The following is a 21,840-nucleotide window of genomic DNA, read 5'->3' as shown; positions in this document are numbered from 1 at the left end:
TCTTTATTTCTTCCTTGACTAGGTTATCATTGAGTAGAGCATTGTTCAATTTCCACGTATATGTGGGCATTCTTCCCTTATTGTTATTGAAGACCAGTTTTAGGCCGTGGTGGTCTGATAGCACGCATGGGATTATTTCTATCTTTCTGTACCTGTTGAGGCCCGTTTTTTGACCAACTATATGGTCAATTTTGGAGAAAGTACCATGAGGAGCTGAGAAGAAGATATAAATATCTGTTAAGTCCATTTGGCTCATGACTTCTCTTAGTCTATCTACGTCTCTGTGTAATTTCTGTTTCCATGATCTGTCCATTGATGAGAGTGGGGTGTTGAAATCTCCCACTATTATTGTGTGAGGTGCAATGTGTGTTTTGAGCTTTAGTAAGGTTTCTTTTACGTATGTAGGTGTCCTTGCATTTGGGGCATAGATATTTAGGATTGAGAGTTCATCTTGGTGGATTTTTCCTTTGATGAATATGAAGTGTCCTTCCTTATCTTTTTTGATGACTTTTAATTGAAAATTGATTTTATTTGATATTAGAATGGCTACTCCAGCTTGCTTCTTCTGACCATTTGCTTGGAAAATTGTTTTCCAGCCTTTCACTCTGAGGTAGTGTCTGTCTTTGTCTCTGAGGTGTGTTTCCTGTAGGCAGCAGAATGCAGGGTCCTTGTTGCGTATCCAGTTTGTTAATCTATGTCTTTTTATTGGGGAGTTGAGGCCATTGATGTTGAGAGATATTAAGGAATAGTGATTATTGCTTCCTGTTATATTCATATTTGGATGTGAGGTTATGTTTGTGTGCTTTTCTTCTCTTTGTTTTGTTGCCAAGACAATTAGTTTCTTGCTTCTTCTAGGGTATAGCTTGCCTCCTTATGTTGGGCTTTACCCTTTATTATCCTTTGTAGTGCTGGATTTTAGAAAGATATTGTGTAAATTTGGTTTTGTCATGGAATATCTTGGTTTCTCCATCTATGTTAATTGAGAGTTTTGCAGGATACAGTAACCTGGGCTGGCACTTGTGTTCTCTTAGGGTCTGTATGACATCTGTCCAGGATCTTCTGGCCTTCATAGTTTCTGGCGAAAAGTCTGGTGTGATCCTGATAGGTCTGCCTTTATTTGTTACTTGACCTTTTTCCCTTACTGCTTTTAATATTCTTTCTTTGTGCGTTTGGTGTTTTGACTATTATGTGACGGGAGGTGTTTCTTTTCTGCTCCAATCTATTTGGAGTTCTGTAGGCTTCTTGTATGCCTATGGGTATCTCTTTTTTTAGGTTAGGGAAGTTTTCTTCTATGATTTTGTTGAAGATATTTACTGGTCCTTTGAGCTGGGAGTCTTCACTCTCTTCTATACCTATTATCCTTAGGTTTGATCTTCTCATTGAGTCCTGGATTTCCTGTATGTTTTGGACCAGTAGCTTTTTCCGCTTTACATTATCTTTGACAGTTGAGTCAATGATTTCTAGGGAATCTTCTGCTCCCGAGATTCTCTCTTCCATCTCTTGTATTCTGTTGGTGAGGCTTCTATCTACAGCTCCTTGTCTCTTCTTTTGATTTTCTATATCTAGGGTTGTTTCCATGTGTTCTTTCTTGATTGCTTCTATTTCCATTTTTAATTCCTTCAACTGTTTGATTGTGTTTTCCTGGAATTCTTTCAGGCATTTTTGCGATTCCTCTCTGTAGGCTTCTACTTGTTCTCTAAGGGAGTTCTTCACATCTTTCTTGAAGTCCTCCAGCATCATGATCAAATATGATTTTGAAACTAGATCTTGCTTTTCTGGTGTGTTTGGATATTCCATGTTTATTTTGGTGGGAGAATTGGGCTCCGTTGATGCCATGTAGTCTTGGTTTCTGTTGCTTGGGTTCCTGCGCTTGCCTCTCGCCATCAGATTATCTCTAGTGTTACTTTGTTCCGCTATTTCTGACAGTGGCTAGACTGTCCTATAAGCCTGTGTGTCAGGAGTGCTGTAGACCTGTTTTCCTGTTTTCTTTCAGCCAGTTATGGGGACAGAGTGTTCTGCTTTCGGGCGTGTAGTTTTTCCTCTCTACAGGTCTTCAGCTGTTCCTGTGGGCCTGTGTCTTGAGTTCACCAGGCAGGTCACTTGCAGGGGAAAAGTTGGTCCTACCAGAGGTTCCGAGGCTCAAGTGTGCTCGTGGGGTACTGCGTAAGTCCTCTCTGCGGCGGCAGCAACCGAGGAGATCTGCGCCGCTCTTTCCGGGAGCCTCCGTGCACCAGGGTACCAGATGGCGTTTGGTGTTTTCCTCTGGCGTCTGGATGTGCACAGAGTGCAGTCTCTTCTGGTTTCCCAGGCGTGTCTGCCTCTCTGTAGTTTTAGCTCTCCCTCCCACGGGATTTGGGTGCAGAGAACTGTTTATCCGGTCTGTTTCCTTCAGGTTCCGGCGGTGTCTCAGGCGCAGGGGTCCTGCCGCTCCTGGGCCCTCCCCTACAGGAACCCAGAGGCCTTATACAGTTTCCTCTTGGGCCAGGGATGTGGGCAGGGGTGGGCAGTGTTGGTGTCTCTTCCGCTCTGCAGCCTCAGGAGTGCCCACCTGACCAGGCGGTGAGGTCTCTCTCCCATGGGGTTTCTGTTTTGACCATTTTTAAGCATGTATGTGTTTAAATGTGGCTACTGGTGCTTAAGGAAGTGTTGGATCCCTCTGGAGGTGCAATCGCATGCAGTCGTGAGCTGCCTGCAAGTCAAGTCCTGGAAGAGCATGCTGCTTCCTACTGCTGAGCCGTCTTCCTGCTCTTCTGTAGGGGATCTTTTGAAGACAGAGAAACTTTTAATTTCACAAGTGTACACTGAAGGCCAAGGGAATGACACAGCAGCTAAAGTGCTTACCTTGGAAGCTAGAAAAGCACAGCTAAAATGTCCAGGCCTTCCCCCAGGCTGGTACTGCTCTGTAGGTGTGGTCATGGACTGAGGTGGCCTGCAGTTCATGTGAACTGTTACTTCCCAGACCTGTTGGAATCCCAAGGCTATTTCTGGACCTCTCCTGGCTATATGATAGGGCGTGTAGACTGCTGTGGTGGTGGATTGGGTGGTGCTAGAATTACTTCACTAAGCTTACTGTGTGTACTGTACTTGTGTGGTTGTGCTTTCTGAAATGCTGGGGTGGGTGTGATGTTAGCATCCTTGGGTCCCATATAAACTGTGGTGGAGAAGGTAGAGATGGGATCCCTGCACAGGCTGGCTGACAAGACTAGACATATTGTTTGACTACGAGATCCTGTTTCAATGAATAAGGCAGAAGAAGGACCAAGGGAGATTACTGACCTCAACCCCAGGCCTCTGTGCCTGTAGAACTCAAAGTTGGCTCCAGACACTCTTAAGACCAAGTTCTTAGGACAGTGAGATTTATTTGTCCCAGAGGGACAAAGGGCAGGGAATAAGAGACAGAGGAGATAGAGGATGAGGAGAAGGGAGAGGGGTAAAGGGTATTTGTCCCAAGGGGACAAGGGACTGCCTCTGGAAAGAAAGGATACAGACAGGAGACAAATGTGGCCTGCAGACAAATGGCAGTTTATAAAGATAAAAGGATGCGTTGCTTAATTTTAACTGGACAGGTTAAGTAGGGCACCCACAAGGGGCTTTTGGTTGCTGGACTTCAATACTTTGATAGTTGGACCTTGGTGGTCAGCCTCAGGAGGAGGAAGTGGCTAAATAAGGGAACAGACCTTGCTGGCTAGTTTTAGGAAGGCAGTTTAGCAGTTTAGGAAGGAAGAGGGAATGGAGGAAGGACAAGGCCTGCCAGAGCCATGTTTGCCATGGCTGGGCAGGCTCGAGCCCCTTTAGTCCCCATCACATACACAAGGGCAGGCACCTACATCACACAAGCTTGCGCATGTACATGTCACACACCAGGTGCAAATGCACATGAAAAGCAGTAAAAAAAAAAAAAAAAAAAAGCAAAACATTGTATACTGACCTTTCAGCCTTCTTTTTTTGTCCTCAGAACCTTTGAAATTGTACTGTTCAAAATAGATGTACTAGAATTCTCTAAAGAACTATTTTTGATATTCTTACTCTACTTATACACTTATCTAAGATTGTTTATAAAATTGTCAATTTTATCATATATTCTAAATAAGCTGAGTATATTAGTTAAAAACAAGCAGTCTCCTTTGTTATGAGACTTGAGAATCAGTATTGTAACCAGCTGTTGTTAAGAGCCAGTGTGTGTCCTGCATTGTTCCCTATTTTAAAACTAAAATGTGAGTAGATGTTATATGAACACCCATGTTACTTACAGATTCTATAGTTAACACTTTATTGTGTAAGCTTGTTTAATTATGTATCTATCGGCTTACCTATTCCATTATTTTATTCATAAGTTTTAAATACATTTTCAAGTTGTAAACAGTAATGAATGTCTCCTAATATCTCAATATGTGTATCATTAACTAGATATATTTATTTTCATTTTTCTATTGAGATAAAATTTCTGTACCATGGAACACATAATTAAATGTAATATTTATATTTAATATCACATGACTAGTTACATGCCTATGGACGCAGACTTGTGTCCCATATACTGCTTCACTGACACTCATCCTCCCACACTCAAACATTCTGGGTTTTTTTTTCCCCTAAAGGTGTTAATTTTACTGATGAATCTATTTTAATGAAGCCGCCTGCAGTACATGTCTTTTGTGTGAGCCTTCTCTTCTGCTCAGCATGCTGTGCGATATCACTGAGAGTGTTTATGGTCCATCTCTAGGTTTATTCTGTCATGTGAATGTGCCAGTTTCTTGTCTTTTGTCGGGTACCTGGGCAGCTTCAGCTTCTGCCTGTCATGGGTCAGGCAGACTCCTGTGAAGATTTGCAACAACTAGTACATATTTGCTGAAGTTTAGTGCATTGTGCTACATGGGCAAAATCATCCAAATCAGAAGGGTGGGAGCAACCCAGAAGACCTGGCTGGTCTTGAAATTCTCCTGTTTCTACTTCCTGAGTGCTGGGCTCACAAGCACACACCACACAAGAGGTGTTATTTCTTGTACACCTCTAACCTGCTTCAAGTGATTCTTCTTTGATCTCTCCTGTTTTTAGTTTTTTATAACTTAAGGAGACCATAGGAAAATGACAAAGGACCAGATTCTAGAGGGCGTTTCTTCCCAGCTATTGACAGCTCATATTCTTTTTTTTTTTTTTTTTTCTTTTTCTTTTTTCTTTTTTTCGGAGCTGGGGACCGAACCCAGGGCCTTGCGCTTGCTAGGCAAGCACTCTACCACTGAGCTAAATCCCCAGCCCTGACAGCTCATATTCTTAGTGATGTTTTTCTCAGCTGACGATCAGTGTGCTGTTGTGACCATGGCTGCATAGGGATACCTATAGCCAACACAAAAGGCTTCTGTATACAGCAAGCTAATTGTAAGAGCTGTTGGTGGATTATAGATGAGTCAGAGCTGTCAGGCGACTCGTGTGCGGCCATATGGTTGGGCTTTGAAGCTAGGCCTTTAAGCTTCAGGGTACATGTTCTATTAAAGATCCAAAGGAGGCCCAGCAAGATGGCTCAGTGAGTTGGTAAAGGCTCTTGCTGCCAAGCTTGGTGACCTGAGTTTAATCCCAGGGTTGCCTATATGTTAGAAATGTAGCTACAAGAAGTTCTTTGAACATGCACCGCCCCCCACACACACATAAACTCAACAAATCTATAAGCAAATAAATTTAAAAAATGATTCAATGGAAGTGTCTACTGCCAAAACCTATTCCCTCTATGGGGTTGCAAACCCTATCAGCTCCTTCAGTCCTTTCTCTAACTCCTCTATTGTGGACCCCATGCTCAGTCCAATGGTTGGCTGGGAGCATCCACCTCAGGATTTGTCAGGCTCTGGCAGAGCCTCTCAGGAGATACCTAGACACCCCACTCCACCCCCAGAGCTCCTAGGGTCTAAACCACCAACCAATGACTACACATGGAGGAACCCATGGCTCCAGCTGCATATGTAGCAGAGGATGGCATTGTCTTACATCAATAGGAGGAGAAGCCCTTGGTCCTGTGAAGGTTCATTTCCCCAGTGTAGGGGAATGCCAGGGTGTTGAGGTGGGAGTGGGAGCATCTTCATAGAAGCAGGGTTAGGGGGCTATGGGAGAGGAGGGAAAAGAGATAACATTTGAAATGTAAATACATAAAATATTCAGTTAAAAAAAAGAAATAACCTGTTCCCATATGATGTTACAGGTAAGTTCTAGTACATATGAATGTATATGTAAATTACTTACTTTGGGGTTTATTTTCTGTAAGTACAGCCGTGATAGCTAGTTTATGACATATTTATAACTAGAACAGTGGTGTTGAGACATTATTGCTTTTCTATGTTGGCAGATTATAAGAGAAAATAGTATCTCTCTGAGTGAGATTGAATTGCCTTGTTCAGAGGACTTGAATTTGGAAACCTTGTCGTAAGTAATATAATACATTAGTTAACTACGTTAGCGCCTGTCAGATCGCTTACTTACACAGGAGAGCCAGGGCTTGATTTGAGTAATTCTGAATCCCTCATGTGAGGTATAGTAGGTCCTGTCACACACACACACACACACACACACACACACACACACACACACACACACACAGAGAGAGAGAGAGAGAGAGAGAGAGAGAGAGAGAGAGAGAGAGAATATTAATTGTACTTTCTCTTTTTTCATTCTTTCCTTGGTGGGGAACACTCTAAAGATGTCCTTCCTGGTAGTTTATAAAGACTGTCGTGGAAGAGGGGCTACATGAGTGAGGGTCACATGGTCTTCTGCAGAACCATGGAGATCTGCTGATTGGATAGGGACCTTCTTCCCCATTCTCAGAAGGCTGTAGATTAGTTTGCAAAAGATGAGTATTTATTATTTCTATTCCACGATAGTGGATTTTAATGGACAATAACAACATTGTTTCTTGTAATTTGTTTTCAGCCAAGCACACGTCTACATCATCGCAGGAGCCTGCTTGTCTCTGGGTTTTCGATTTGCTGGCTCAGAGAACTTATCAGCATTTAACTGTCTGGTGAGGACTGCCTTGCTCGTGCTGTGTGCTGGGTGTTGTCCTTTTAGCCCAAGCCTTAAGATGCCACTTTTAACTTCTCAATTTTTCTTCTCCTCTTCCAGCATAAATTTGCAAAAGATTTTATGAATTATTTATCTGCACCCAATGCTTCTGTAGTAAGTCTTATTTTTTTTTCTTGCCCCTGTTTGGAAATAAGTGAACAAAGAACATTTATAGATAAACCAGACACTCAGAAGTTATCAAATACCTTCGCTATTTAAATCTAAAGCAAGGCTTGGAGCACTGCGCTCTCTATGTTTTAGCTTTAAGGTAGTAAATTAGGTGAGAACATGCTTACCCTTGAGACTGTGATTAGCCTGGAAGGATGTGTGTATTTCTAATTCTTGTGACAAGAGAATAAATGAGGTATATAATATTGTGGATTGTCATACTTCATATACTGTCATATTATTGAATGCTAAAATGTCCTTTAAAAAAAACACCTAGTGAATATACAGTCATTCTTTAGACATTACTTCTCCAATAACAAGGAAACTGCAAGATTTTATATCCTGGTTAACAACACAGACCTATGCAGTAGTTTTTATAATGTGAAAAAGATTAGAAATATCAAAAATGCCCAAGTATTTAAGTTATATATCCATATGCTCTTACACATTGGATGTAGCAAGATTGCTGTATAAGGTTTTCTGTGTTTGAAAATTGCTTTTAAGTTATTAAAAGGGTTAGCATGTCCAGTAGTGTCTGCTTTTCATCTAGGAATATGTGTGTGTGTGTGTGTGTGTGTGTGTGTGTGTGTGTGTGTGTGTGTGTGTGTGTGTGTGTACAGGAAGAGTTTCTGAGTGACGGTACAGGAGTAATGGCAGTGGTCAGTGGGTGGTACACTGTATATGCTGTGGTGCTCCAGAGTATTCATTGTTTTAAGATGTAGTTTTAAAATTTCAAATATTGTAATCTTCCAATGTCAGATATTTTTTGGTAATGAAGAAATGTAACACTAGGTACTGTTTTTCTGTCACCAGACAGGGCCCTACAACCTCGAAACCTGCCTGAGTGTTGTCCTGCTGTCTCTTGCCATGGTGATGGCTGGCTCTGGGAACCTGAAGGTGTTGCAGCTCTGCCGCTTCCTGCATATGAAGACGGGCGGAGAGATGAACTATGGCTTCCACTTGGCCCACCACATGGCCCTGGGCCTTCTCTTTTTGGGAGGAGGAAGGTAATGAATGCTTTGCTTTGTTTGTTCTTTAATAAAAGAGTTCATGAGGGAGATCTATACAAGTGATCTTTTTTTTTCAATTTTAAAACTATATTTTTCTGTTGGCTTTTTTTCATACAGATGTTGGAATTTGTCATTTTCCATAGTAAATAACTGGAAAGAACATTAATTAGAGCTGCATTGACGGCACCAGTGGCAGAGGGTTGAAGTCCCTTGCTGTGTTATCTTTCAACTATGGCTACACTTACTTATCTGGTGTCTTGTGAGATAGAGCTTATGACCAAGATGTGTATGTTCTTAATATAGTTTGTGACAATTGCTTCTTTTTATTAATTTAGTTAATTCCGAATGCTTAAAGGCTGGGGATGTAGCTCAGTCATAAAGCACTTGCCTGTCATGGGCAGGGCCCAACCTGTGAATTCTTGGCACAGCAATAAAAATTAGAAGACCCAACAAGGATGGGTAAAGGAATGTTATCTATAAGAATTTAATATTTTACAACTTTTGAAATTATTTTCTTTCAAATAAGTACCTGCATTTAATGAAGGCTCACAGTCACTTCTACATTCTATAGGTGGGACTCCCTGCTTTCTTTTCAGATTGAGTCACTTTTCTTTAGCTGAGCATCTGCCTTTTTTTTAAATATTTAATTTTTAATTATGTGTTTGTATGTGTATCTGTGTGTCTGTCTGTCTTTGTGAGGGTTTATGCACGTGAGGACTGGTGACTATTTAGATCTCCTGGAGCTTGGGTTACAGCCAGTTGTGAGCCACCCAACAAATTGTCGAGAGCCAAACCTGGGTCCTTTGAAGAGCAGCTCAAACTCTCAAGCAGTGAGCCATCTCTCCAGGCCCTGGCACTGCATTTTAGTGGTTTGGTTTGGTTTTTTTTTTCTTTTTTCTTTTTTCTTTTTTCGGAGCTGGGGACCGAACCCAGGGCCTTGTGCTTCCTAGGCAAGCCCTCTACCACTGAGCTAAATCCCCAACCCCTGGTTTGGTTTTTTTTTTAACTGTTATATGTTTTCTATAATATTGACATTTATAACATCCTGCATTGTTGGGCTTAATCCCCAAGTTTCTAATGTTAATATATGAATATTCATCTTTGAATTTTAGTTTATCAAAGTGATAAAATACTTCATCGTCCTCACTTTGTGCTATTTTAGGGTAAGCCTTGCTTATTAATTCCTGGGTTGTTTTAACATTTGTAGAATTGCTTCTGCTTCGAATGGTAGTCAGTCTGGAAGTGATGTAAGAGATGTGTAGCCCACAAAGGATGCACTTTATTATGGCATCTTACTAGGATACCTTGTTGCAGAACCCCACACTTCTGCCTGAAGATCTGGGCAGGGAAACTAATAGTGTCTTCCCTGGCCTTTGCTCTGCAGGTACTCTTTGAGCACATCCAACTCATCCATTGCTGCCCTTCTCTGTGCCCTTTACCCACATTTCCCAGCCCACAGCACTGACAACCGGTGAGTCTCCTGAATTGCTTGGCCTAATTTCTGAGTTCTGTTTTACTTTCATGGACTGTTGCTTTGTTTTTGAGCTTAGGTCCCTGGCTAAATTTTTTAAATGTCTCTTTCAAAGTATTAGACTAGAAGAAAATTCTGGACATTTGATGCCTGATCATTCTCACATCTGTCAAACTGTTGTAAATCCACATGTAAGCCAGATAGAGTTATCTTTAGGTATAAATTAACCAAACAAACTTTAGGGAAGTACAAAAATATACCTTTTTTTCTACTACAATTATTTAATTCTAAGAAAAAAAATATAATCTGAGTTAGTGGCGGTGTGAATTTTCTTTTACACAATTGCTGAGAAGTTTTGTGTAAATAATATCAAAGAGAGACAAAAATAGAGACCTATAAAAAATAAAATAGTCAACTTAGAAGTGGCAGGAAACAGTAGTCTGAAGTCATATAACGTGAGCATTAGAGAGCATTGTAGAGCACAAAGAATGACTAGCATCTCCTTTTCTAGGGAGGTGTCCAGAATAAGGGACTTCTTTTGTGTAGTGGGAGAGGGAAGAGAGTAGTTCCTGATAAATGACATTGTAGGCAGCCGGCACTGCATGTAATCTGTTGTCTGTCCAAAAGTCAGGAGCATTCTTGTCTAATAAAATGTCAGGAGCCCTTAAAGCCACTTAACCATGACTGTGTTCTCAAGTGTCAAGTATAGCCAGTGATAGGAAAGTCAGCTCTGCAAAAGTAGCCTGATCTGAAATCCAAACTGTTAGTGGAGCTTACGAACATTGCTAACTTCCTACAACTCCGACATGTGGCCTCCATCATGCCATTTAGAATGTTTCAGTGAGCTGTTATACTCAGTTACCAGGTCATTGCAGGAGAGTGCTTCCTTCCCTCCCTCCCTCCCTCCCTCCCTCCCTCCCTCCCTCTCTCCCTCCCTCCCTCCTTCCCTCCCTCCCTCCCCAAGGTTTTAATGTGTAAAGTTTGCATGGAACTAGTATGTGACCCAGGCTGCCTTTGAACCTGTGATCTTCTACTTTAACCTCCCAAGTGTTGAGATTCTAGGCATGTGCCACTGTACGCAATTTGGTGATAAATCCGAAGAATCTTATGTAGGTCTGCGTGTAGTATAGTGGCAGAGTGCCTGCTTAGCCTGTGCAAGGCCCATTCAGTACCCAATTCTGCCCTTCCCCCACGTTTAAATATAACTAATGGCAGGGATTCCCCTCCTCTCAGCTTTACTTTTAATACCCTGACAGTGGTGAATAGATTTGAGTGAGAACAAGGCTGTTTTTTATCACTCGTTTCTCCACACTGGGCATGTGTGCATGCATATACGTTGTGTATATGCCCTGTGTGTACATGTGGAGGTCAGAAATTGACATTGGGTATGTTTTTGTCTGTCATTCTGTACTGTACTTTTTGAGATAGGGTTCCTACTGAATCTAGACCTTGAATAGCTGACCACCAAGGCACCCAGCATCCCAGGATCCACGTGTCTTCAGTCTCCTGGCACGGGGGGAGTTACAGGTCTATGACCCTGCACTGGACTTTTATATTGGTTCTGGGGATCCAAACTCAAGTCTTCATACTTAAACCATGTGTATTTTATCACCCCACTGAAGCATCTCCTCAATCCTGGTTTGTTTTGTTTTTTCTTTTATTGTAATCTCATTTCATTACTTTTTAATGGGATCTCGAAAATTGTAAAGTTAGGGTTTCTAATGTGAAGACTCACAAGCAAATGCACACACACTGACATTCCCGTGCGTGAGTGTTTTACTAGGTATTTCAGTTGTTTGTGTGCAAGGATGTATACACAGAAAAAGTGTTCTCTGAAGAGAATGGACTGCTCTCCTTTCTTCCCTACTAACCCTGAGGAGAAATACAGCAGCTACAGCATATCCCTGAGAAAGGTGACAAGAGGTGTCTTGTGTGGAGCACCCAAGAATGGTCGAATGGGACTGTTGTTTTAAAGCAGTGTTTAGGTCACCATTAGTTAATACTTTCCTGTTAAGACAATTGTTACTTTCTTAGAAAATTTTTCCTTGTGAACTCAGATGAAGAATTCTTGTACCAGTGATTACGTAAGTAGTTTCTTAGGATTTCTCAGTCCTTTGGGGTCTGCAGGATGGTTCGGTAGATAAGGTGCTTGCCTATCAGGGGATGGTCTGAGTTTACCCCAGTACCCACGTGATGGAAGGAGAGAATGAACTCCTTAAAAGTTGTCCTCTGACCTCTGTGTATATACATGTATCACATGCATACACATACACTAAACAGTATAATAAAACATTTAAACTAGAATTTCTCTGTATTTTCATTGAATTTGTCATCTGCATTTCAGATTCTTCATAGGAAAGTACTTAGCACCCAGCATTGTGCAGCCTGTCAGCAGTGGCGACTGTCAGGCTCCTTCCTGTCACTGGTCTCTTTACTTCTTTGGTTTTTGTGCACAGGTATCATCTCCAGGCCCTTCGGCACCTCTACGTGCTGGCTGCAGAACCAAGGCTCCTGGTGCCTGTGGATGTGGATACAAACACACCCTGCTATGCCCTTATAGAAGTTACTTACAAGGTGACTAGCTCTCCCTGTCCTCTTTGCAGGTCAGGTCATTTTGGAAGCATTTTAGCAAAAGGTGATGGTGCTAAGTGGGACAGTCATAAAACCGCGTCTTGCTCTTGTATTTGTGTGCGACTTTTGACATTATCCGCTGTTCCTTAGAGCTGATCACTGGGAAATGTTCCTGGTAACTTTAGGTGGCTAATTTGTAGTGTTCTACAAAGTGAGTCTGGTTTAAAGTTTGGTTTTGTTGAACATTCAAAATCACCACATTTTGTATTTGTGTGTCCTAAATTTGTTTCTCTTTCATTGGGATTCATACATAGATTACAAATCATGTAGTCTGTACCACAGTATTAAATACTTCTGTTCATCAAACTGCCACACTTTGAGATGTGAAAGTGTGATGATGTCATTCCTAAAGGAAATGTGTGGTGGGGTGTGATGTCAGTGCTGGCAGCGTGAGAGTTAGAGGGCTGTGTGGAGTGCTCTTATCTAACTGAAGAGTCTGGGGCGACTGTCACAGCAAACTAGGTGAAAAATGGGGCTTGTGTATAAACGCATGCTGTAGAAGCACAGCCCTCCGGCATTGCTACCCAGTGAAGAGCAAGGCACCAAGGTGTTGAGGTGATGAATGCTCTGTAGTAGAATGTGGGCCTGAGTACTAGGGATTTAGCCGCAGCTCAGCTCTAGAATTCTTGCCTGGTGTGCACCAGGCCCTGGACTCAGGCTAGCACTGCCGAGCAAAACTATTGGAGGGGTTGTACTGTTTCATGGTTATGTGCAGACCATGAGCCAGGGGAGACACAGAGTGACATTTGGCTCATGCTGGCTGTGTTTTACCTTTGTGAAGGGCACTCAGTGGTATGAACAGACCAAAGAAGAACTGATGGCTCCAACCCTGCTTCCAGAACTCCATCTTCTAAAGCAGGTGAGTTGTGACTTGGGAGGTTTACCCAGGGGGCAAATTGAAACAGAATTACAGATCTGTAAGGGTCCTCCTATTTAAGAAAAAGAACTGCAGGAGGAATGTTCATGAAGGGCAGAGGAAGTCTTGTCTTAGAGGTTTTTACTGATAGTCCATATTCTTTCGGAACATGGTTCACATACCTTTTGGGTGGTTCACAAGCAATTGGATCGCGTTAACTTACAGGTGACTCATTGCATCGAGCACTGTTCCCTATAAGAAGCGTGCTGGGTCTGCCAGCTTTGAGTGACTGTGTTCACATTTGTCCCTGCAGATGAAGGTTAAAGGGCCAAGATACTGGGAACTGCTCATAGATTTAAGCAAGGGAGAGCAGCACTTGAGGTAAGTTCTCACTTTAGCCTCCAGCAGTACATAGAAGTCTGCAGAGAGCTGGGTTCTAGAGCAGTGTCTGCGCAGTGTTACTCTCTGGTCTCATGCATGACAGCACATAGGGTATGCTGATCAATGTGGCTTATATCTTTGAAGCCAGATTTGTTTTAGATTAAAAGTTTTAATTTGAAAGTCAAATGGTAAATATTTACACATGTTCATTGAGAAATGACTCAGCATTACATAGTGATGGGTACAGTAAGATTTAGTGTAAAAAGGACTGTTTATAGCATCCGATGCCTGTCAGACATCTCCTGTTGCTTCTTTGTACCCTTGTCTTGTTACAACTGACATAAGGGGGTTGGGGATTTAGCTCAGTGGTAGAGCGCTTGCTTAGCAAGCACAACACAAGGCCCTGAGTTCAGTTCTCAACTTCAAAAAAAAAAAAGACAAAATAACAACTAACATAAGGCTATGGGAGGTTCCTTTCAGGTAGAATAAAATATATCCAAATAATTAGTTTTATACATTAGGAAGTATATAAATTGTTTAAATTCACAGAAAGTTTTGACAAGCATGTAAAAGTTTCATAGTCTGGTTCCAGTTATATTTTGGTGTCTAGTAGCTAATTTCTCTTTGTTCTGTCTTAGATTAATTAGTATTTTCTTTCTATTGCAAAACAGTTACTGGCTCTTTAGTACTTTCAGTGACTTAGGCATACTGCTAGGGACACAGGAATCAGCAGGGTTAGGTAAGATCCTGGAGAGGCTCAATCGTGAGCAGGTGGAATCCCTTCTCACTGAACAAGTTCATGCATCTCGACATCACAGAAAAGTGGGGGTGCACCCTACCCTCACTTATGTACACTCAGTCATTTTGTGCAGAGTTAATAATCCTGCCAGAGAGTGGGGACAACTTCTTCCCCTCCCTATAAAAGTGGCACTGGAAAACACCAACTTCAGCAGAGAACTACTAATGATACCTCCCATAAAATCATCTTTTTCCTCCTTCCAGGTCCATTCTTTCCAAGGATGGAGTTTTATATGTAAAGCTCAGGGCAGGCCAGCTCTCCTACAAAGAAGACCCAATGGGGTGGCAGAGTCTGTTGGCACAGACTGTGGCTAACAGGAACTCAGAGGCCCGGGCTTTCAAGGTAGTGTTGCATTGCACTAGCACCGTCTTTGATTGCTGCAGATTGTAAAGCTAAATGCACCACAGTTCCTCTTGCTTTCTATATGACACCCATAATAAAATTGGGATGTCTGCTAGTATTATGGGTAAGACTTGTATTTAATGACACCTATAAAAACCTCCACACTACCAGCAGGATTTGGTTTATTTTACTTACTAGTCCCTCAGAGAGAGAGAATTTCTAAGTTAGCACTTGTTAGTCTTTCCTTTCCTTTCCTCCCCTCCCCACCTCCTTTCCTTTGATAGTGTTTCACTTGACCAGGTTGGCATCACCTCTTTGGCTGCCCTTGGCTCTCTGTCTCTGTTTTGCGGTACGGGAGATTGAACCCAGGACTTTATGCAGGCCAGTGTTAGATGTTCTCTTACTGAGCTGTAACCCAGGCCCAGCCATACTGTGTGGTTTCTGTGCCCCAGTCTCCTGAGTGCTGGGATTATAGGCAAACACCACCATGCGTGGCTATACTCCACTGAGGGGAAAACCCATATATTAAACCACACTTGTTTCTTTAATCTTGATGACAGCTTATGTCTTGCTTTTTAGTTTACTATTTCCTAGTACTCAGCTACAGTAGTGTGTAAAATGAAAAAAAAAATGGTTAAAATGTGAGTTAAAGCTCTTTACTGTGAAAAGTTCAGTGCATATTTTGTGTTCTAGAATTCATTTCTGCCGTTAAGAATGTGTTCTGTAACACATCTAGCTTTAAACTTGGGAATTTAATCTCAGATTTAAGGATTTCAGGGCAGAGGTTTGTTGAGGAGCCTCTGAGTACCTGGATCTCAGGCCACACAAGCAAAGCTGTGTTAGCTCAGCCGCCGGGGGCAGCCACTTTCACTTCCTTTCTTCCTGAGTAAGGAGGTAACAGTTCATGTAGTCCACTTACATCTCATCTGAACCGCTCAGCCGGTACTGATCTTCCTCACAGCCATCGGGGTGTGAGTGTACGGAAGCCCCAGCCTTGATGTCAAGTGTGGATTGTTGCCAGAATATTTTGAAGATTTTTTTTTTCTGGCTTAAGTTAGCATTTTTTTTTTTCTAACAGAACCTGCATGAAAAGCTAATCCAATTGTAAGTTTGAGCTTAATTCTGAATATTGAAAGTATATAAATATTAAAGGACAGCTCAATATCTTGCCTTCTGGGATTTCAGAAGTAAAATAGGAACCTAACCTGAAGTACTCCATTTTCAGTTTTGAGTAGTTCATATGAGAGAAGACATGTTTATTACTGACCTTTTGGTAAATCAACACTTCATATTACCTTTGCAAAAGCTTGTAACTTCCTAACAGAACAGGATGACAGATTCTAGCTTGTTTTGTCTTGTGGGACCATTGTGTGAAAGGAGGGGGTAGAGTTCTTATAACTATAGGCCTTATAGTGTGAGCAGAAAGGGAAGTAATAATTGGTTATCTCATTTAAAGTGGGAATTGTTTTTCTTTTTAGCCAGAAACAATTTCATCATTCACTTCTGATCCAGCACTTCTGTCATTTGCTGAATATTTCTGCAAGCCGACTGTGAGCATGGGCCAAGTAAGTATTATATTGTTTTATTGTTTGCCGGGCACCAGGATAAGACTTTGTTAGTTCTATCAATAGACAACCAAAGTCACCTGTACTATTCATGCCTGCCTTTGAGGTTGATGATATCCTTTATGTGTGTTAGAGATTGCTGATAAAACCTGTGCCTTCTATTGCCACCACCACATCTTCCTCTCTCCCCAGTCCCCTTGTGGATGTGACTCTGAGAACTCCATTTACCTGGGTGTTGTTTACCCCTACATCTCTGTTGGTGCTGTGCTGCCTTTCTGGATCCCACTCCCAGCTGACTGAAGGCTCGTCTTTGTTGTTCTCACAGATTTTTTTTTTCTTTTTAACCCTAAATTGATCAATTATGTGCCAGATCACATGCTGCTACCTCAGCATTCTTTTTGTGTTTTCAGTGATGTTATAACACTGTTTGGACTATGACTTTGTGAAGAGATGAACTGTTTACACTGTTTATCGTAGAGCTTCAGAATGAGCTATTAGTAGCTGTCACAGGTTGTTTCTTGAATTGGTTTTGTGATATGCTTTGATGTGCTACAAAGTACTTGTGCTTTCCCACAGAAACAGGAGATTCTGGACCTCTTTTCTTCCATACTTTATGAGTGTGTTGCTCAGGAAACTCCAGAGATGTTGCCTGCCTACATAGCAATGGATCAGGTATGATTCCAAAATCATTTGCATTCTGTTGCAATTGTATTGATGATGTGCTTCAGATGACCCACTACACAGTGTGGGAAGATCCCTATGGATTCAGTTTCTTGTTTACTTTTAGACATCTTATCAAGAAACCATTTCCAGTTGACAGCCCTATGCTGATGCCCAAAGGCTGGACTTTGTGCTAGCAGGCGTGCTCTCTGGAGACTGCCTTCCTCTTGGGAGTCCCACATCCCTTTCTGTCTTCTTCCCTTGGTTTGGAGAGGAAGAGATCATTTCCTTTCTTGCTCTAGTCCTCCTGTGTCATCTCTTGCCACCTTTCTTCATGGGAAGGCCACAGATGAGTAGCAGGTGAGCCCTGTGTGCCCTGCTGTTTGCCTGGATATGCACTTCCACCTCCTCGGTCAAGTCTGCAGGCAGTTTAGAACCAGGAGCTGGTGATTTAGGGACATGGTGTTCATTTTTATTCTCTTGATATTTTGTAAGTGCCTAACAGGGACATAATCTGGCTAAAATTAGTCTGGGCAATCTTAAAATGCAGATCTTCAAATCCTGTTTCATACCTTCTAAGTTAGAATCTGGTGGGCAAAATCCAGAACCCATAGTTTTAAAAATTCTACAGTAATATGAAAAGTGTATAGATTGGCATTTGGGACTCTATTCTCAAGCCAAAGAACTAATCTTTGATGATAAAAATAATCTTGTGGATAACTGAGTGGGAAAAGCAATTAGGCAAGAAACAACTCCCCAGGCATGAAAATCACAATATGTAAAGTCGCACTCTGCATTTCAGCAGGAGCATAGGGCCAGCCAGAATGTGTTACCGTGTGGGTCTTCTCTTCTCAGTTGCAGAGATTCATGGTACTGTGCTGGTGTTCTGCGTGCTGCCTCTCTTGGCACAGCAGCTAAGTTAGGCTTCTTGGTTGTTAGTTAAATGTTCTCTTCTCTTTACAAACTGTGGGTACCCTCATCCCTCCACCATCTAGAGCAGTCTCCATGGATGAATGTCTCCTCTGGTGGTAACCATGGTATCTTTATGGGTGATTCTTAACATCAGTGTGATCAGTGATTAGGTCTCTGCCCCACTGGGATTCCTATCTGTCCCTGCTATGTCATTGTACCCCAACTTCTTCCCCAGAGATTTATACCTGTGTGTGTGTGTGTGTGTGTGTGTGTGTGTGTGTGTGTGTGTGTGTGTGTGTGTGTGTGGGGAGGGGTCTTCATCATTCAGGGTTGCTGAGCCAAGAATGGACTTGACCTTTGTTGCTTTTACTTGGAAGTTGCCTTCATGTTAAGCCACACTGGGGAGGGCTCTTTAATGTAGTCAATGACACTTCAATACCCATGAATCTCCATAGCCTCTTGCTGATCTTGTTAGCCATTTTGGAACATACCCTGAAGACAACGTGATTAGAACAACTTGCCATTTCATTAAACAGACTGTTCTTTCTGTCTCTTTACACAGGCTTTAAGAAGTCTTAAAAAGAGAGACATGTCGAACACATCTGATCTTTGGCAGATAAAGTTGATATTAGAGTTTTTCAGTTCACGAAGCCACCAGGAAAGGCAGCAGACCTATCCTAAGCGAGGGCTCTTCATAAACTCGGAGTTCCTACCTGTGGTGAAGTGCACTGTTGATTCCACCCTGGACCAGTGGCTACAAGGTATGGTGGTACTGTGTCCTTGTGCTTGTACGGTAACTCAACTGAGGCTTCTCTGTTCTTAACAGTTTCCAGTGGCAAGCAAGGTAAACCTGGGCATAATCTACAACTTGATTGTTTGAGGAGTCAAAGTCTGGTTATATACGTCAGTGTCTTTAAAAGAAATACATTTACCTGCCCCAGGAAAAGGGCACATTGACTGAGTCGGTGATATCTTGAACATCCTGTGGCCCTGGCTCTGCCAGGGGAAGTGCTAACCTGAGAAAGAGGGAAGCCATCAAGTTACTCATGCTGACTCACAGGAGGGATGCAGCCGTGGGAATGCCTTGATATGTCACCTGTGCCTGAGGGTGGCTTTCTGCAGCCAGGTCCTGGGTCTCTATGTCCTTTCAGTTTACTCAGGTCCCTGCACCAGGTATCTGATGGTGGCCTGCTTTCAGCACATACCATCCCTAGTCATGGTCATAACAGTTCTTGCTTTTGTGTTTAAGCTGTCCTGCTGTGACATTGGGAATAAGTTTCTGTCAAACAATCAGACAATAAAGAGGTGTGCAAGGAGCAAATGAAGGATGCAACTCTACCAGCACCGACCTTAACTTTGAAATGTTTTTGATAGATATTTAAACCACCACCACCACCCCCTTTTGTAAAAATGTTATATAATAAATGTCATTGTTTTCTTTCCATTGGGTTTGGTATTTCAACACCTGTAGAAAACCTTTGCTATTGAGAAGTATGCCATTGAGTCTTGGCACATTTTCTGATAGCAAACATTTTAGAATATAAAAACTATTTGGCAGGGACAGGCAGTCTTAGAGTAGTGACCTGGTTGGTTTGTGGTTCTTCAGGACACTTGGTGAATTCAGCTTTCCAGACATCTTTATCTCTCTTACTTTATTTTTGGGTTCAAATGTCCTATGTCTGTAACAGAAGACTGAACTGACCTGAAATAATGAGGCTAGCAGTGGTAAGCTCGGATTACTGGAGATAAGACAGGGTTAAGAGACTCGACTTGTTAATTGCTGGACCTTCGACTTTTACCCCTGAAGTTGTATTTGCTGTCCTCTGCTTGGTCACTTTTTCCCCTTGTGGTACTGAAACAGCCAACAGTTCCTTTTCTCCAGCTGTTCATGATGCTCAGAGAGAGAAAGGAAATGTTTTAGGAACATGGCGTGAAGACCATTCCTATCCCAGAAGCAGATGTGTTGAGCATCTTGATGTGACCCAAGCTGCATGTCACCCTATTCCTCAGTCCACCCCTCCTGTCACAGAGTATCTTCCCTGATTGTCTGAGGTCACGTGTCCTCGGCTGACCACTGTATCTGTGGAGGATAGGACTGCCTTGGCTGTTCTGGGCTAGGATTCTCAAAGCCTGGCTCCTAAGCGGCATTTTCCTGCCAGTGCTCCAGACCTGCTACTCAGAAATGTGAGCTTGTCAGACCTTCAGATGCGCTCTGATCATCTCCTGCTAAGAGTAAATAGATTCTAGTTCTGGGTTGAGATCAGTCTCCTTGGATGTTACACTGGGAGGAAAGATGTGACAGTGGGTATCTGTTACACTGTACTCACCTGTATTCGTGTGTATTTCCGCACTTCCTCGGCACACTAAACTAGGCAGCCTCAGGCTGCCGTAGCCTCTGTACCTGTGCAGCACTGCCTGGTCTGTGCCAAGGGCTAAGCCCGCACTTGATGAAAAAGTAGCAAAAGTAATCTTCCCATTTCCCTCGCCTCTGCTCTTGATCCATTCGACTCCGTTTGTGTCCTCACAGCTGGAGGCGATGTGTGTGTGCATGCCTACCTTAGTGGGCAGCCTGTTGAGAAGTCTCAGCTAAACATGCTGGCCTGCTTCCTGGTCTACCACTCTGTGCCAGCACCGCGACACTTGCCACCCCTGGGACTGGAAGGTAACCCCATCTCAGCCTCTCTTCAGTATTTGTTCCTCACTAGTTAGGGAGAAGCTCCTGTCAGTCACCTTCTCTAATTGCACTGCTTACCTTTGCTTATGATTTGTGTTTGTTGAGAATACTTTTTGAAAGCAGAGCAAACCATATACTTTTACCTCTGAAAAAAGATGTTTTTAGAGCAGGACTATAAATTAAATGTATATTATTCCATATATGAGTGACATCTTTCTATATATTTAAGTTTTATGGATTGAAATCAATGTCTTGGACATAGTCAAATATTCTACCACTGAGCTATATTTACAGAACTTATCTATTTTTCTTATAACTTTCTAAGATTTCCTGGTTTTTAAAGGTTTATATAATCACAGTCTCTGTTACCCTAAAACTTCAGTGCTATTGATTGAGTGCTATGTCCAGTATGGAATCAGTCGCTAAGTTTGTCTGTAGAACAGCCTGATTTATTCACGTCACATTTATTTGCTACCCTTAACTGAGAATGGAGAATACTTTTGAGAAGGAGAGGATTGCTCTGTTAGTGTGCAATCACTTTTAGTTTGATGGCACTTGTGTTTATGTGCTTTAGAGAAACCTTAGAGAAAATACAGTATAAACGGACCAGTAATGGCCATGTATTCTGTAGCCTTTCCAATGAAAACAAATACAAAAGTCAGACAGATGCATAAGATACAGCTAAAGGTTTGGTGTTACCTTTTCGGATTGGATTGTTTGGGAGTTTCTCAGCTATGGTAGGGAAAGGGAACACATGCATTGCCAGGAAAACTCCTTGAGTTGTGGGGAGATGTGAGGGTATAGAGACCGAGGGAGCCAGAGTTTGCAAGATGTATATCAGAGAGGAACGAGCCATGCAGGAAGTACCAGGGGAGTTTCTGGTTTTAGAAGTAAGTACTGACCCAAAAGTTGTATATAATAGACTTCCCTGAGGGAAGAGCTTGCATGTGGACTAGAAGATAACCTGCCAGCTGTTCACTAGTGCCTGTCCCACCGCTTCATAGTAGAATTTAGGAAGGTATAGCCTCAGCCATAGGAAGTAAATTACCTCTGGACTATATACAATGTTGTGGTCACACCATACTCAAAGGATCAACATAAGTTGTGATCTATGATCATAACTGCATGTATGTTTTCTTGAGATCTAACTGTACCCAGATCAAAGCCCAATAGCTAAAACCTCGGAAGTACCCAGCAGTGAAGTAGGTGAAATTCAGTATGTGGCATACAATAAGAACAGCCCCACCCCTGAAAGGCTTAGTAGCCCACACTTATAATTTAAGCAATTGGAAATCAGAAATTCCCTGGAGGGGAAGGAGTTCAAGGC

The 21,840-nt window shown here is 42.2% G+C and overlaps 1 protein-coding gene across 1 annotated transcript in view; it reads left to right on the top strand.

The window, feature by feature from the left end:
- Positions 1-21,840, top strand: part of Anapc1 (anaphase promoting complex subunit 1) — a 79,807-nt gene that overhangs the window by 54,144 nt on the left and 3,823 nt on the right. Inside the window, 13 exon segments of the mRNA NM_001107771.1 lie at positions 6,332-6,408; positions 6,913-7,003; positions 7,105-7,158; positions 8,026-8,219; positions 9,607-9,693; positions 12,150-12,267; positions 13,106-13,183; positions 13,494-13,561; positions 14,564-14,702; positions 16,181-16,267; positions 16,844-16,939; positions 18,402-18,600; positions 20,367-20,501. Coding sequence (NP_001101241.1) covers positions 6,332-6,408; positions 6,913-7,003; positions 7,105-7,158; positions 8,026-8,219; positions 9,607-9,693; positions 12,150-12,267; positions 13,106-13,183; positions 13,494-13,561; positions 14,564-14,702; positions 16,181-16,267; positions 16,844-16,939; positions 18,402-18,600; positions 20,367-20,501 — 1,423 coding nt within the window.

Source organism: Rattus norvegicus, chromosome 3 (assembly GCF_021556685.1).
Source record: "Rattus norvegicus strain SHRSP/BbbUtx chromosome 3, alternate assembly SHRSP_T2T, whole genome shotgun sequence".
Taxonomy (NCBI): domain Eukaryota; kingdom Metazoa; phylum Chordata; class Mammalia; order Rodentia; family Muridae; genus Rattus; species Rattus norvegicus.
This window is presented reverse-complemented; position numbering and strand designations above follow the sequence as displayed.